This window comes from Bombina bombina, chromosome 12, assembly GCF_027579735.1.
Source record: "Bombina bombina isolate aBomBom1 chromosome 12, aBomBom1.pri, whole genome shotgun sequence".
Lineage (NCBI taxonomy): Eukaryota > Metazoa > Chordata > Amphibia > Anura > Bombinatoridae > Bombina > Bombina bombina.
Genome location: NC_069510.1, coordinates 154,516,577 through 154,532,419, shown reverse-complemented (window position 1 = coordinate 154,532,419; position 15,843 = coordinate 154,516,577). Strand labels below are relative to the sequence as shown.

Below are 15,843 nucleotides of genomic sequence, written 5' to 3'. Positions count from 1 at the left end.
TGTATCTATACACTGCCCTGCAGACATACTTGTGTATATGGTGTTATACTGCTCTGTATACAGTAAGGTCTGTTTGTATCTATACACTGCCCTGCAGACATACTTGTGTATATGGTGTTATACTGCTCTATATACAGTAAGGTCTGTTTGTATCTATACACTGCCCTGCAGACATACTTGTGTATATGGTGTTATACTGCTCTGTATACAGTAAGGTCTGTTTGTATCTATACACTGCCCTGCAGATATACTTGTGTATATGGTGTTATACTGCTCTGTATACAGTAAGGTCTGTTTGTATCTATACTCTGCCCTGCAGACATACTTGTGTATATGGTGTTATACTGCTCTGTATACAGTAAGGTCTGTTTGTATCTATACACTGCCCTGCAGACATACTTGTGTAGTTGGTGTTATACTGCTCTGTATACAGTAAGGTCTGTTTGTATCTATACACTGCCCTGCAGACATACTTGTGTATATGGTGTTATACTGCTCTGTATACAGTAAGGTCTGTGTGTATCTATACACTGCCCTGCAGACATACTTGTGTATATGGTGTTATACTGCTCTGTATACAGTAAGGTCTGTTTGTATCTATACACTGCCCTGCAGACATACTTGTGTATATGGTGTTATACTGCTCTGTATACAGTAAGGTCTGTTTGTATCTATACACTGCCCTGCAGACATACTTGTGTATATGGTGTTATACTGCTCTGTATACAGTAAGGTCTGTTTGTATCTATACACTGCCCTGCAGACATACTTGTGTATATGGTGTTATACTGCTCTGTATACAGTAAGGTCTGTTTGTATCTATACACTGCCCTGCAGACATACTTGTGTATATGGTGTTATACTGCTCTGTATACAGTAAGGTCTGTTTGTATCTATACACTGCCCTGCAGACATACTTGTGTATATGGTGTTATACTGCTCTGTATACAGTAAGGTCTGTTTGTATCTATACACTGCCTGCAGACATACTTGTGTATATGGTGTTATACTGCTCTGTATACAGTAAGGTCTGTTTGTATCTATACACTGCCCTGCAGACATACTTGTGTATATGGTGTTATACTGCTCTGTATACAGTAAGGTCTGTTTGTATCTATACACTGCCCTGCAGACATACTTGTGTATATGGTGTTATACTGCTCTGTATACAGTAAGGTCTGTTTGTATCTATACACTGCCCTGCAGACATACTTGTGTATATGGTGTTATACTGCTCTGTATACAGTAAGGTCTGTTTGTATCTATATACTGCCCTGCAGATATACTTGTGTATATGGTGTTATACTGCTCTGTATACAGTAAGGTCTGTTTGTATCTATACACTGCCCTGCAGACATACTTGTGTATATGGTGTTATACTGCTCTGTATACAGTAAGGTCTGTTTGTATCTATACACTGCCCTGCAGACATACTTGTGTATATGGTGTTATACTGCTCTGTATACAGTAAGGTCTGTTTGTATCTATACACTGCCCTGCAGACATACTTGTGTATATGGTGTTATACTGCTCTGTATACAGTAAGGTCTGTTTGTATCTATACACTGCCCTGCAGACATACTTGTGTATATGGTGTTATACTACTCTGTATACAGTAAGGTCTGTTTGTATCTATACACTGCCCTGCAGACATACTTGTGTATATGGTGTTATACTGCTCTGTATACAGTAAGGTCTGTTTGTATCTATACACTGCCCTGCAGACATACTTGTGTATATGGTGTTATACTGCTCTGTATACAGTAAGGTCTGTTTGTATCTATACACTGCCCTGCAGACATACTTGTGTATATGGTGTTATACTGCTCTGTATACAGTAAGGTCTGCTTGTATCTATACACTGCCCTGCAGACATACTTGTGTATATGGTGTTATACTGCTCTGTATACAGTAAGGTCTGTTTGTATCTATATACTGCCCTGCAGACATACTTGTGTATATGGTGTTATACTGCTCTGTATACAGTAAGGTCTGTGTGTATCTATACACTGCCCTGCAGATATACTTGTGTATATGGTGTTATACTGCTCTGTATACAGTAAGGTCTGTTTGTATCTATACACTGCCCTGCAGACATACTTGTGTATATGGTGTTATACTGCTCTGTATACAGTAAGGTCTGTTTGTATCTATACACTGCCCTGCAGACATACTTGTGTATATGGTGTTATACTGCTCTGTATACAGTAAGGTCTGTTTGTATCTATACACTGCCCTGCAGACATACTTGTGTATATGGTGTTATACTGCTCTGTATACAGTAAGGTCTGTTTGTATCTATACTCTGCCCTGCAGACATACTTGTGTATATGGCTTTATACTGCTCTGTATACAGTAAGGTCTGTTTGTATCTATACACTGCCCTGCAGACATACTTGTGTATATGGTGTTATACTGCTCTGTATACAGTAAGGTCTGTTTGTATCTATACTCTGCCCTGCAGACATACTTGTGTATATGGTGTTATACTGCTCTGTATACAGTAAGGTCTGCTTGTATCTATACACTGCCCTGCAGACATACTTGTGTATATGGTGTTATACTGCTCTGTATACAGTAAGGTCTGTTTGTATCTATACACTGCCCTACAGATATACTTGTGTATATGGTGTTATACTGCTCTGTATACAGTAAGGTCTGTTTGTATCTATACACTGCCCTGCAGACATACTTGTGTATATGGTGTTATACTGCTCTGTATACAGTAAGGTCTGTTTGTATCTATACACTGCTCTACAGATATACTTGTGTATATGGTTTTATACTGCTCTGTATACAATAAGGTCTGTTTGTATCTATATACTGCCCTGCAGATATACTTGTGTATATGGTGTTATACTGCTCTGTATACAGTAAGGTCTGTTTGTATCTATACACTGCCCTGCAGACATATTTGTGTATATGGCTTTATACTGCTCTGTATACAGTAAGGTCTGTTTGTATCTATACTCTGCCCTGCAGACATACTTGTGTATATGGTGTTATACTGCTCTGTATACAGTAAGGTCTGTTTGTATCTATACACTGCCCTGCAGACATACTTGTGTATATGGTGTTATACTGCTCTGTATACAGTAAGGTCTGTGTGTATCTATATACTGCCCTGCAGATATACTTGTGTATATGGTGTTATACTGCTCTATATACAGTAAGGTCTGTTTGTATCTATACACTGCCCTGCAGACATACTTGTGTATATGGTGTTATACTGCTCTGTATACAGTAAGGTCTGTGTGTATCTATATATTGCCCTGCAGACATACTTGTGTATATGGTGTTATACTGCTCTGTATACAGTAAGGTCTGTTTGTATCTATACACTGCCCTGCAGACATACTTGTGTATATGGTGTTATACTGCTCTGTATACAGTAAGGTCTGTATCTATACACTGCCCTGCAGATATACTTGTGTATATGGTGTTATACTGCTCTGTATACAGTAAGGTCTGTTTGTATCTATACACTGCCCTGCAGACATACTTGTGTATATGGTGTTATACTGCTCTGTATACAGTAAGGTCTGTTTGTATTTATATACTGCCCTGCAGACATACTTGTGTATATGGTGTTATACTGCTCTGTATACAGTAAGGTCTGTTTGTATCTATACACTGCCCTGCAGACATACTTGTGTATATGGTGTTATACTGCTCTGTATACAGTAAGGTCTGTTTGTATCTATACACTGCCCTGCAGACATACTTGTGTATATGGTGTTATACTGCTCTGTATACAGTAAGGTCTGTTTGTATCTATACACTGCCCTGCAGACATACTTGTGTATATGGTGTTATACTGCTCTGTATACAGTAAGGTCTGTTTGTATCTATACACTGCCCTGCAGACATACTTGTGTATATGGTGTTATACTGCTCTGTATACAGTAAGGTCTGTTTGTATCTATACACTGCCCTGCAGATATACTTGTGTATATGGTGTTATACTGCTCTGTATACAGTAAGGTCTGTTTGTATCTATACACTGCCCTACAGATATACTTGTGTATATGGTGTTATACTGCTCTGTATACAGTAAGGTCTGTTTGTATCTATACACTGCCCTGCAGACATACTTGTGTATATGGTGTTATACTGCTCTGTATACAGTAAGGTCTGTTTGTATCTATACACTGCCCTGCAGATATACTTGTGTATATGGTGTTATACTGCTCTGTATACAGTAAGGTCTGTGTGTATCTATACACTGCCCTGCAGACATACTTGTGTATATGGTGTTATACTGCTCTGTATACAGTAAGGTCTGTTTGTATCTATACACTGCCCTGCAGACATACTTGTGTATATGGTGTTATACTGCTCTGTATACAGTAAGGTCTGTTTGTATTTATACACTGCCCTGCAGACATACTTGTGTATATGGTGTTATACTGCTCTGAATACAGTAAGGTCTGCTTGTATCTATACACTGCCCTGCAGACATACTTGTGTATATGGTGTTATACTGCTCTGTATACAGTAAGGTCTGTTTGTATCTATACACTGCCCTGCAGACATACTTGTGTATATGGTGTTATACTGCTCTGTATACAGTAAGGTCTGTTTGTATCTATACACTGCCCTGCAGACATACTTGTGTATATGGTGTTATACTGCTCTGTATACAGTAAGGTCTGTTTGTATCTATACACTGCCCTGCAGATATACTTGTGTATATGGTGTTATACTGCTCTGTATACAGTAAGGTCTGTTTGTATCTATACTCTGCCCTGCAGACATACTTGTGTATATGGTGTTATACTGCTCTGTATACAGTAAGGTCTGTTTGTATCTATACTCTGCCCTGCAGACATACTTGTGTATATGGTGTTATACTGCTCTGTATACAGTAAGGTCTGTTTGTATCTATACACTGCCCTGCAGACATACTTGTGTATATGGTGTTATACTGCTCTGTATACAGTAAGGTCTGTGTGTATCTATATACTGCCCTGCAGACATACTTGTGTATATGGTGTTATACTGCTCTGTATACAGTAAGGTCTGTTTGTATCTATACACTGCCCTGCAGACATACTTGAGTATATGGTGTTATACTGCTCTGTATACAGTAAGGTCTGTTTGTATCTATACTCTGCCCTGCAGACATACTTGTGTATATGGTGTTATACTGCTCTGTATACAGTAAGGTCTGTTTGTATCTATACACTGCCCTGCAGACATACTTGTGTATATGGTGTTATACTGCTCTGTATACAGTAAGGTCTGTTTGTATCTATACTCTGCCCTGCAGACATACTTGTGTATATGGTGTTATACTGCTCTGTATACAGTAAGGTCTGTTTGTATCTATACTCTGCCCTGCAGACATACTTGTGTATATGGTGTTATACTGCTCTGTATACAGTAAGGTCTGTTTGTATCTATACACTGCCTTGCAGACATACTTGTGTATATGGTGTTATACTGCTCTGTATACAGTAAGGTCTGTTGGTATCTATACACTGCCTTGCAGACATACTTGTGTATATGGTGTTATACTGCTCTGTATACAGTAAGGTCTGTTTGTATCTATACACTGCCCTGCAGACATACTTGTGTATATGGTGTTATACTGCTCTGTATACAGTAAGGTCTGTTTGTATCTATACACTGCCCTGCAGACATACTTGTGTATATGGCTTTATACTGGTCTGTATACAGTAAGGTCTGTTTGTATCTATACACTGCCCTGCAGATATACTTGTGTATATGGTGTTATACTGCTCTGTATACAGTAAGGTCTGTTTGTATCTATACACTGCCCTGCAGATATACTTGTGTATATGGTGTTATACTGCTCTGTATACAGTAAGGTCTGTTTGTATCTATACACTGCCCTGCAGACATACTTGTGTATATGGTGTTATACTGCTCTGTATACAGTAAGGTCTGTTTGTATCTATACTCTGCCCTGCAGACATACTTGTGTATATGGTGTTATACTGCTCTGTATACAGTAAGGTCTGTGTGTATCTATACACTGCCCTGCAGATATACTTGTGTATATGGTGTTATACTGCTCTGTATACAGTAAGGTCTGTTTGTATCTATACACTGCCCTGCAGACATACTTGTGTATATGGTGTTATACTGCTCTGTATACAGTAAGGTCTGTTTGTATCTATACACTGCCCTGCAGACATACTTGTGTATATGGCTTTATACTGGTCTGTATACAGTAAGGTCTGTTTGTATCTATACACTGCCCTGCAGATATACTTGTGTATATGGTGTTATACTGCTCTGTATACAGTAAGGTCTGTTTGTATCTATACACTGCCCTGCAGACATACTTGTGTATATGGTGTTATACTGCTCTGTATACAGTAAGGTCTCTTTGTATCTATACACTGCCCTGCAGACATACTTGTGTATATGGTGTTATACTGCTCTGTTACAGTAAGGTCTGTTTGTATCTATACACTGCCCTGCAGACATACTTGTGTATATGGTGTTATACTGCTCTGTATACAGTAAGGTCTGTTTGTATCTATACACTGCCCTGCAGACATACTTGTGTATATGGTGTTATACTGCTCTGTATACAGTAAGGTCTGTTTGTATCTATACACTGCCCTGCAGACATACTTGTGTATATGGTGTTATACTGCTCTGTATACAGTAAGGTCTGTTTGTATCTATATACTGCCCTGCAGATATACTTGTGTATATGGTGTTATACTGCTCTGTATACAGTAAGGTCTGTTTGTATATATACACTGCCCTGCAGATATACTTGTGTATATGGCTTTATACTGCTCTGTATACAGTAAGGTCTGCTTGTATCTATACACTGCCCTGCAGATATACTTGTGTATATGGTGTTATACTACTCTGTATACAGTAAGGTCTGTTTGTATCTATACACTGCCCTGCAGACATACTTGTGTATATGGCTTTATACTGCTCTGTATACAGTAAGGTCTGTTTGTATCTATACACTGCCCTGCAGATATACTTGTGTATATGGTGTTATACTGCTCTGTATACAGTAAGGTCTGTTTGTATCTATACACTGCCCTGCAGACATACTTGTGTATATGGTGTTATACTACTCTGTATACAGTAAGGTCTGTTTGTATCTATACACTGCCCTGCAGACATACTTGTGTATATGGTGTTATACTGCTCTGTATACAGTAAGGTCTGTTTGTATCTATACACTGCCCTGCAGACATACTTGTGTATATGGTGTTATACTGCTCTGTATACAGTAAGGTCTGTTTGTATCTATACACTGCCCTGCAGACATACTTGTGTATATGGTGTTATACTGCTCTGTATACAGTAAGGTCTGTTTGTATCTATATATTGCCCTGCAGACATACTTGAGTATATGGTGTTATACTGCTCTGTATACAGTAAGGTCTGTTTGTATCTATATACTGCCCTGCAGACATACTTGTGTATATGGTGTTATACTGCTCTGTATACAGTAAGGTCTGTGTCTATACACTGCCCTGCAGACATACTTGTGTATATGGTGTTATACTGCTCTGTATACAGTAAGGTCTGTTTGTATTTATACACTGCCCTGCAGACATACTTGTGTATATGGTGTTATACTGCTCTGTATACAGTAAGGTCTGTTTGTATCTATACACTGCTCTACAGATATACTTGTGTATATGGTTTTATACTGCTCTGTATACAATAAGGTCTGTTTCTATATATACACTGCTCGCCCACTAGCCACACACATCTCTACGTTTTTATAACTAACCCCCCAACAGGCTAATTATTTGGATCTCTTTGGTGTAAAGTGCTTTATGTGATACTTTGTCTGTATTTCAGGTATGAGTGTAACTGCACTGACACAGGATTTGTGGGGGACCAGTGTGAGATTGACATCCCAGAGTGTGCATCCAACCCCTGCTGGAATAACGGCTCCTGTCTAGAAGGGGTGAAAAGCTTCAGCTGTCTCTGCTGGCCCGGTGAGTATGGCCCTAACTTACCATGTGTTGTGGAAACAAAATAATCAATGTGACAGTGACACAAACTGATGGGATATCCCATAATGCAATAGGAGAAGGTCAGTTATAGACGTTTCACAACCACCCCATCCTTTAAATCTGTAACTAAAGCTGCTGGGACTGTTTTTTAATTGATCATTTTTTTATTATTAGATTCCAATACACTTTGGGTAATGAGTAAGTTTGACCATGATAACCTTTATTTCTATATTTAATTTTTATTTTCATCTTTGACCTGAGCCTTACAAATACCGGCCATGTCATTGTTAGGGGTGAGGGTATAAGAAGGTACAATGTACATCCCTGTATTTCGCTTGTGAAGAAGGTTTTTATGGTATCTGGAGGTGTAAAGTATATTGCTATTCTGTATATAGGACACACTGAATGTTAGGTGTTGGGACAAGGGTGGGTCATACTTGAGTCAGGGGGAGAAGAAGGGGGCAGGGCAGAGGGGCCCCATAAATGAGTCTTGCCCAGTGCCCCACAATTACTAATCATGGCCCTGGCCGAAGGAGCAATAATTAGTGACCGTTATTGTCTGCTGCCCATACCTCTATGCTACTGTTTTCTCTATGTACAAACTATTATAAGCTGTATCGCCAACCTCATTAAAATAGCAGGGAGCGCTACTGCGACCCTGATTCTCTGTTGTGACTGTCTAGCTTTGCTACAGTGTATACTTGACTGATCATTCACTAAAAAACCACTAATGAAGCAGGGATACGGGAGCAGGAATCACTGTGTTTAATAGGGCAGGGGGTACAGCATCTAATTGGCTGCACTGCTAAAAGATTAAAAAAAAAGTATGGGGTATGACCATTTAAAACCTATGACCTACGCCTCTTTTCCTCCATCATTATACCCTTCCTCTCCCGTCTCCTATGACCTACGCCTCTTTTCCTCCATCATTATACCCTTCCTCTCCCATCTCCTATGACTTAGGCCTCTTTTTTTCCATCATTAAACCTTTCCTCTCCCATCTCCTATGACTTACGTCTCTTTTTTCCCATTTATACCCTTCCTACCCCAACTCCTATGACTTATGCCACTTCTTTTCCATCAAAATACCCTTCCTCTCCCATCTCCTATGACTTATGTGTCTCTTCCCCCATCATAATACCCTTCCTCTCCCATCTCCAAGACTTCTCTTCTGCTGAACATGTTCTAGGGAACCCTATATCTTGCTTTCTCACTGTCTACCACCTTTAAAAGCTTCAAGTACTGTTTGAAATGTCCACCCCCCTCCTAAAGTTCCTCATCACCGTACCCCAGCAAGATAAGCTTACAGCTCCCTCTTCTCACAATTGCTGCAACAACAAACCATTCTAGAAACTCAGACAATTTACCCCTGCGCATTTTGTCTCTTTCAACTCTTTGAGTTTATATGATCATGCCTAAAATGTGGATTGTAACTACATAAATGTGTGTACTTGTATAAAAGACAATAATGTTAATAAGAACATAACAAATTGTATCCTTCTGTTCTTTTTTGTTTATTATATATGTAGTTATGCTCCTCTTACTGCTTATATTTTGCAGGATATTCTGGTGATCAATGTGCTACTGACGATGATGAATGTTCATCACAACCATGTGATAACGGTGCACTTTGTCTAGAACGCTCCAACCAGTCAAATTATTGGACCGAGCCAGAGTTTGATACAGACTTCAGTTATAGTAGTGCTGTAGGATATGTTTGTCGCTGCCAGCCGGGGTTTACAGGTGAGCAGATGTTTTCACGTAAACACGTAAAGGACTGGTAGAAACATATAGAAACATTTGCTGTGTGATTTAGAAAATACTGGTGTTTATTCACGGAGACCACAAGAAAGTGGCCAGTTCAATTCACTTAGAAAGAGAGCAGTCAAGGTATAAACTGACTTTTAGGAAAAGCTTTAACAAGGAATAATCTAAAAAACAAAAATCTGTAAAGCTAGTATTTTTGGATTGCTGACCCTAGTTTATTTTGTGTTTTAACCCATGCAAATGTGTTAAATACATAGGTAAAGTCAGCATCTTAGGTAGCTCCCAAGCAGGAAATTGCTGGTGAGTGGCAGGTTGTTTAACTGCCACTCCTGATTGGCCGACCAGCCGCATCCTGCTTGGGAGTTCCAGTACTAAAATTTGCATTTGAAATACAGGTAGAGTATCTCTTTAAAGCTTCAGCCTCCATAGAGTAAAAAAGGCTGGACTACAACACTGATTATATACAGGAAAGTCCGGATGAGCATAGGGAATACATGGCATTTACCAGGGAATCCAGGGCCTGTCGCCTTAGCCCTGCTCTGTCACCAGCATTATTAACTGCCTTGCCTCTCACTGCTTTGCTGTGATTGTTAACCAGGTCAGAGCCAGTCTTGCCCTGCTCAGGTGCCTGCTATTTTGAGTGACTGTGACTACACAGACTGATGAGCAATAAGCGGTTATTCTTTATTTAAATGTGAACTTCAATAACTTTTGTTTTTTATTACATTATTTAAATTTTTTACTATTTAATTGCAATACATTTACAAAATACTGTTATGGAAGAATGCTGCAAGCTTTATATGCTTTTGTAAATCAAACTAGTACATTATATTTGTCAGTTTTGGGTGCCCATGCCTATTTTTGGCCCCAGTCCTGCCCTTTATACAGGAGAACCTTTGTGGCCGATCGTAAATAGAGATGAGAGTGAGTTTCCAAAAGCTTTTAGATAAAGAGTGGTCGGTTATAATATTTAACATTAATTATTTATTTGTTTGGTTTCATTTTATTGGTAGGTGGTCAGATATGAACCAATGGTAGCAGAGAGTTTTTAAGATGAGTCTGAATCAGGGGTAGAAAAGGAAGGTCAGGTTTTATGGAGAGGTTGAGAGAAATGCCTGACCTCAAAGGAAGGAAATTAGCTGATGGTAAACAAGACATTTCTCCTATGTTGCCTAGAGCATTGTTTCTCAACGACGCTCCTCAAGTACCCCCATCAGGCCAGGTTTTCATTATAGCTGAACCAGTGCACAGGTGAAATAATCAACTGATGGGTGAGAGCAGGTTAGTAACCATGGTGTTACTGCTTAGATGATTACTTCAGCTGTGCACTGGTTCAGCTATAATGAAAACCTGGCCTGTTGGGGGTACTTGGCGACCATGGTTGAGAAACACTGGCCTGGAGAGGCCAAAAGCAAACTGTGTAACCAGCTAATACTACAGTCTAGGGAGTGTGAAACTAGACTAAAAAAGCTCAAAGCCTCCATATATCCCCTAAAGACAGCATAAAACACACATACACCCCTCACATGAAAGAGAGGATTACACATTTTCAAAAGAGAGGTCTCATACCCCTTAAGGTAGCAGATGATTACCATAGAAATAGCTAACACCTATTTTCTAGGCAACTTTTACAGTGCTCTGTATAATAGGGGCTTAAGCACCCCAAAATACGCACTACAGTGGGACAAGACCAGGGCACCATTGATCATCTGACATAACCATAGGCATATGGAACAACATTGGGGGGGGGGGTAATATATGACCTAAGTTGCCCCCCACAATACATAGACAAACTTGAGAAACTTCATTTGAAAGCAACAATACTGCTCTTTCAAACAAGTGGTCCTGCATCCATCACCCTACCAGATGATTATCACAACAATACCACCACAAGGCATTAGTTCTAATTCTGGGGATCTGCCATTTTTTTTAAGTGGCCTTTATTACCCCCTCACCATAGAAATATATCCTAAAACCCCTAATTTGAAATAGTGATGTCCCACTGATTCAATTAAAGGGTTTCATGTCCTTACAGCTATCAAATGATCGTCATATTAATAATGATAAGCTGTTAGTAGCCACTAGCATAATTTTGTTGTGCTGTTGATGTTAGGGCTTATAAAGCCACGTTTGTCTGAACTAATAAAACAATTTTTCACGATTGTGATATTTTGTGAAATTCTATATAGGATGACTTTTGGTAGAACTATATTTCTTTCCTAAGATATGGAGAGTCCACAACATCATTCCAATTACTAGTGGGAATATCTCTCCTGGCCAGCAGGAGGAGGCAAAGAGCACCACAGCAAAGCTGTTAAGTGTCAATCCCCTACCCATAATCCCCAGTCATTCTCTTTGCCTCTGTCAATGGGGGATGTGAAGTTTGGTGTCTGAAGAAAAAATTGAACTACAAGCTAGTTTTTGGGTTTAGCTGTGTCCACGTCAATCTCTTCAGTAGTGGTGGCTTTTAAGCAGTTAGAAAGTTGTGAGGTAGTCCTTGCTTAGTTTTCTAACATGTTTGCTGCTCATAGTATAGAAAGCCAGAGTTGGTTATTCTGTTTCTTTTTCTACAGGTCTCTGTAAGGAGTATGTGTCCTTTCACGCCTTGTGAGCTGTCTACCTGCCGGACAGCTGGATTTGCAGGTAAGTGCTTTTGTCTTCTAGGTTTGGGAGACTTGCACTTAAGAAAAATTCTCAGCATTTTACTTGGGACATATTAAATCCTTAGTTAAGGATTTTATTTTGGCAGTCTGCTGGTGCGGTGTCTAGAGACTTTGGGGTTAATCCTTCTTTATGGGTGTGAAGGAGTTAACCCTATATTGTGGCTCATTCTTTATTTTAAGCATAGTTTTCCCTGGTGGGTCATTTATTTTTACAACTCTGGGGTGTTTATTATATTATGAGTGCCGGAGTTTGTATACGTTCAGGAGGAACGGTTTCAGAGGAAGTTTGGCAGTTTTTTGACTGAAGCGGTGACATATGAGGAAGCTTATACTAACGGTCTTAATTGCTGTATGTCTTAATCGGCTTTGACTCGCGTGTTTTACTTAGTTGCACACTTTCAATTTAGCCGATCACATGAACTACACGCTTCCGCTCTTAAAATTTCATCTGAGCGGCGTCTGCTGTGCCTGTGATACCGGCGAGTTTGCTCGTGTTATAAACCCGTGTCTGTCAAGATTTTCTATACTCTGGAGGGGCAGGTAGGAACCTCAATTCTGCTGAGGTGTAGAGGTCCTTAGTGATGGGTGTATTTTTTATCACAATTCCACTTTGAAACATTTAAAGTGACAGTATACTTTTTTTTAAAAAAAAAAGGAAAAAATAAAAATATTTTTTTTTTGCCATTCCGGTGGATTACTGTGCTATATGGACATGGAGCAGGAGTCTGTTCCTATGGACAAATGCTTATTGTGTCTAGAGAACCAGATTGTGTTGCCTGTGCAATGTTGTACCTCATGTCTAGATAAAACTTTAAAATGTAAATATTTTTTTTTATTTTAAATGAGCCTAATGTCTCTCTGGATGATGCTGTTCAGGCTATGCCATAGTTTTCTCCTCAAGCGTCCCAAGCCTTAATGGTGTCACATACAGTGCCCTGCAGTTCCTCTCAGCCTCCTGGAGGAGATTATTTGCCATCAGATTTTGCTGCTCAAATATCCTCTGCGGTATCAGTGGCTTTATCTGCTTTTCCCATGTTGGGGAAGCGCAAGAGGAAATCTAAAAAGTTGTCAGATTGTAAGGTATCTGTTCCGTTTGCGGCTACACAGGTTGCACTCTCTCATAAATCTGATGAGGAGGATACCTCGGTGTCCTCTGAGGGTGAAACATCAGATTCGGACAGTATAATTATTTTATCTAAAGCTGAAGAAGTAAACTTCAGATTTAAGCTTGAACACCTTTGTGTATTGCTAAAGGAGGTATTAGCTACTTTGGACAACTCAGATAACCCTGTCCTTGTCAACCCTAAGAAATCTAGTAAACTTAATGAATACTATGATTTTCCTTCCTCTGTGGAAGTGTTTTCTGTTCCAGACCATGTGACGGAGATTATTTCACAGGAATGGAAGAAGCGAGGGATACCTTTCTCCCCGTCTCCAGTTTTTAAAAAGATGTTTCCTGTTGCTGACTCCATTAAAGATTCATGGAGCACGTTGCCTAAAGTAGAAGGGGCTATTTCTACTCTGGCTAAGAGAACTATGATCCCTATAGAGGATAGCTGCTCTTTTCAAGGATTCCATGGACAAGAAGCTGGAGGCTTATTTGAAAAAGATGTATGTTCACCAGGGTCTTCAATGGCAACCTGCAGTTTGTATTGCCACAGTAGCAAGTGATGCATCTTATTGGTGCAATGCCTTGTCTGAATCTATTTTAGCAGAGACTCCACTGGAGGAGATTCAAGATAGGATTAAGGCTCTTAAATTAGCCAGTTCCTTTATTTCTGATGCTAACTTACAAATTATTAGACTGGGAGCCAATATGTCTGGCTTCACTGACTTAGCCCACATGGCTTTGTGGCTGCAATCTTGGTCAGCTGATGTTACCTCCAAATCCAAGCTTCTGGCACTTCCTTACAAGGGTAAAACCTTGTTTGAACCTGGTCTGGCAGAAATAATTTCTGATATTACGGGTGGAAAAGGGTCTTTTCTACCACAAGACAAGAAGAACAGACCTAAAGGACATCAAAGTACTTGTTGTTCCTTTCCTAACTTCAAAGGTCAAAAGTCTTCATCTTCCATGCAGGAACAGTCCAAGTCTTCTTGGAAGCCCAATCAGTTTTGGAACAAGGGGAAGCAATCAAAGAAACCTGCAGCTGAGTCTAAGTCAGCATGAAGGGTCTGCCCCCGGTCTGGGATCAGATCAAGTGGGGGTAGACTTTCCCTGTTTTGTCAAATGTGGATACAAGATGTCCCTGATCCTTGGGCTGTGGGCATAGTATCTCAGGGTTACAAAATAGAATTCAAATCTTTCCCTCCCAGGGGCAGATTCCACCTCTCAAGACTATCTGCAGATCAGGTAAAAAGAGAGGAATTCTTGAACTGCATTCAAGATCTTTCCTCCCTGGGGGTGATTGTTTCTGTCCCTTTAAGAGAACAGGGTCTAGGATTCTATTCAAATCGGTTTGTGGTTCCCAAAAAAAAGGGAACTTTTTTACCCATTTTAGACCTAAAGTTTCTTAACTAATTTCTCAGGGTACTGTCCTTCAAAATGGAAACCATTCATTCCATTCTTACTTTGGTCTAAGAGGGTCAGTTCATGATGACCATAGAGCTGAAGGATGCGTATCTTCATGTTCCCATTCACAGGGATCATCACAAGTTCCTGAGATTCACCTTTCTAGACAAACACTTTCAATTTGGGGCTCTTCTGTTTGGCCTCGCCACAGCTCCCAGAATTTTCTCAAAGGTTCTAGGGGCTCTCTTGGCAGTGATCAGGTCTCGAGGAATTGCAGTGGCGCCCTAACTGGACAACATATTGGTTCAGGTGCCATCTTTTCAACAAGCAAACTCTCATACAGAGATCTTGTTCTCTTTTTTACGTTCCCACGGATGGAAAGTGAATCTGGAAAAGAGTTCCCTTGTTCCAGCTACAAGGTTGGTTTTCTTAGGGACCATAATGGATTCCCTATCTATGAAATTTTTTATGATGTAGGTCAGAAAATCCAAAATCTCTCCTCTTGCCTCTCTCTACAGTCTACTGTTCGGCCATCCGTGGCTCAATGCATGGAGGTAATTGGTTGGATGGTCGCTTCCATGGACATCATTCCCTTTGCTCAATTCCATTTGAGAGCTCTGCAATTATGCATGCTCAGACAATGGAATGGAGACCATTTGGATCTGTCTCAGAGGATAGATTTAGACCAGTTGACAAGAGACTCTCGTGGTGGCTTTCTCAGGACCATCTGTCTCAGGGCACATGCTTCCGGAGACCTTCCTGGGTGATTGTGAACATAGAATGCCAGCCTGCTAGGCTGGTGAGCAGTCTGGGACTTGTTAAAGGGTTAGGGACTATGGACTCGGGAGGAGTATGCTCTCCCCATAAACATCTTGGAGTTGAGAGTGATTTACAATGCTCTGATGGCTTTGAGGGACAAGCTCGGAGT

General features: G+C 40.1%; 1 protein-coding gene across 1 annotated transcript in view; it reads left to right on the top strand.

Annotated features, from left to right (window-relative positions):
- The window catches only part of CRB2 (crumbs cell polarity complex component 2), a 275,022-nt gene that overhangs the window by 43,920 nt on the left and 215,259 nt on the right, over positions 1-15,843 (top strand). The window contains exons 4-5 of the mRNA XM_053695489.1: positions 7,816-7,955; positions 9,534-9,716. Of these exons, the coding sequence (XP_053551464.1) occupies positions 7,816-7,955; positions 9,534-9,716 (323 nt within the window). The remainder of the gene's footprint in view (positions 1-7,815; positions 7,956-9,533; positions 9,717-15,843) is intronic.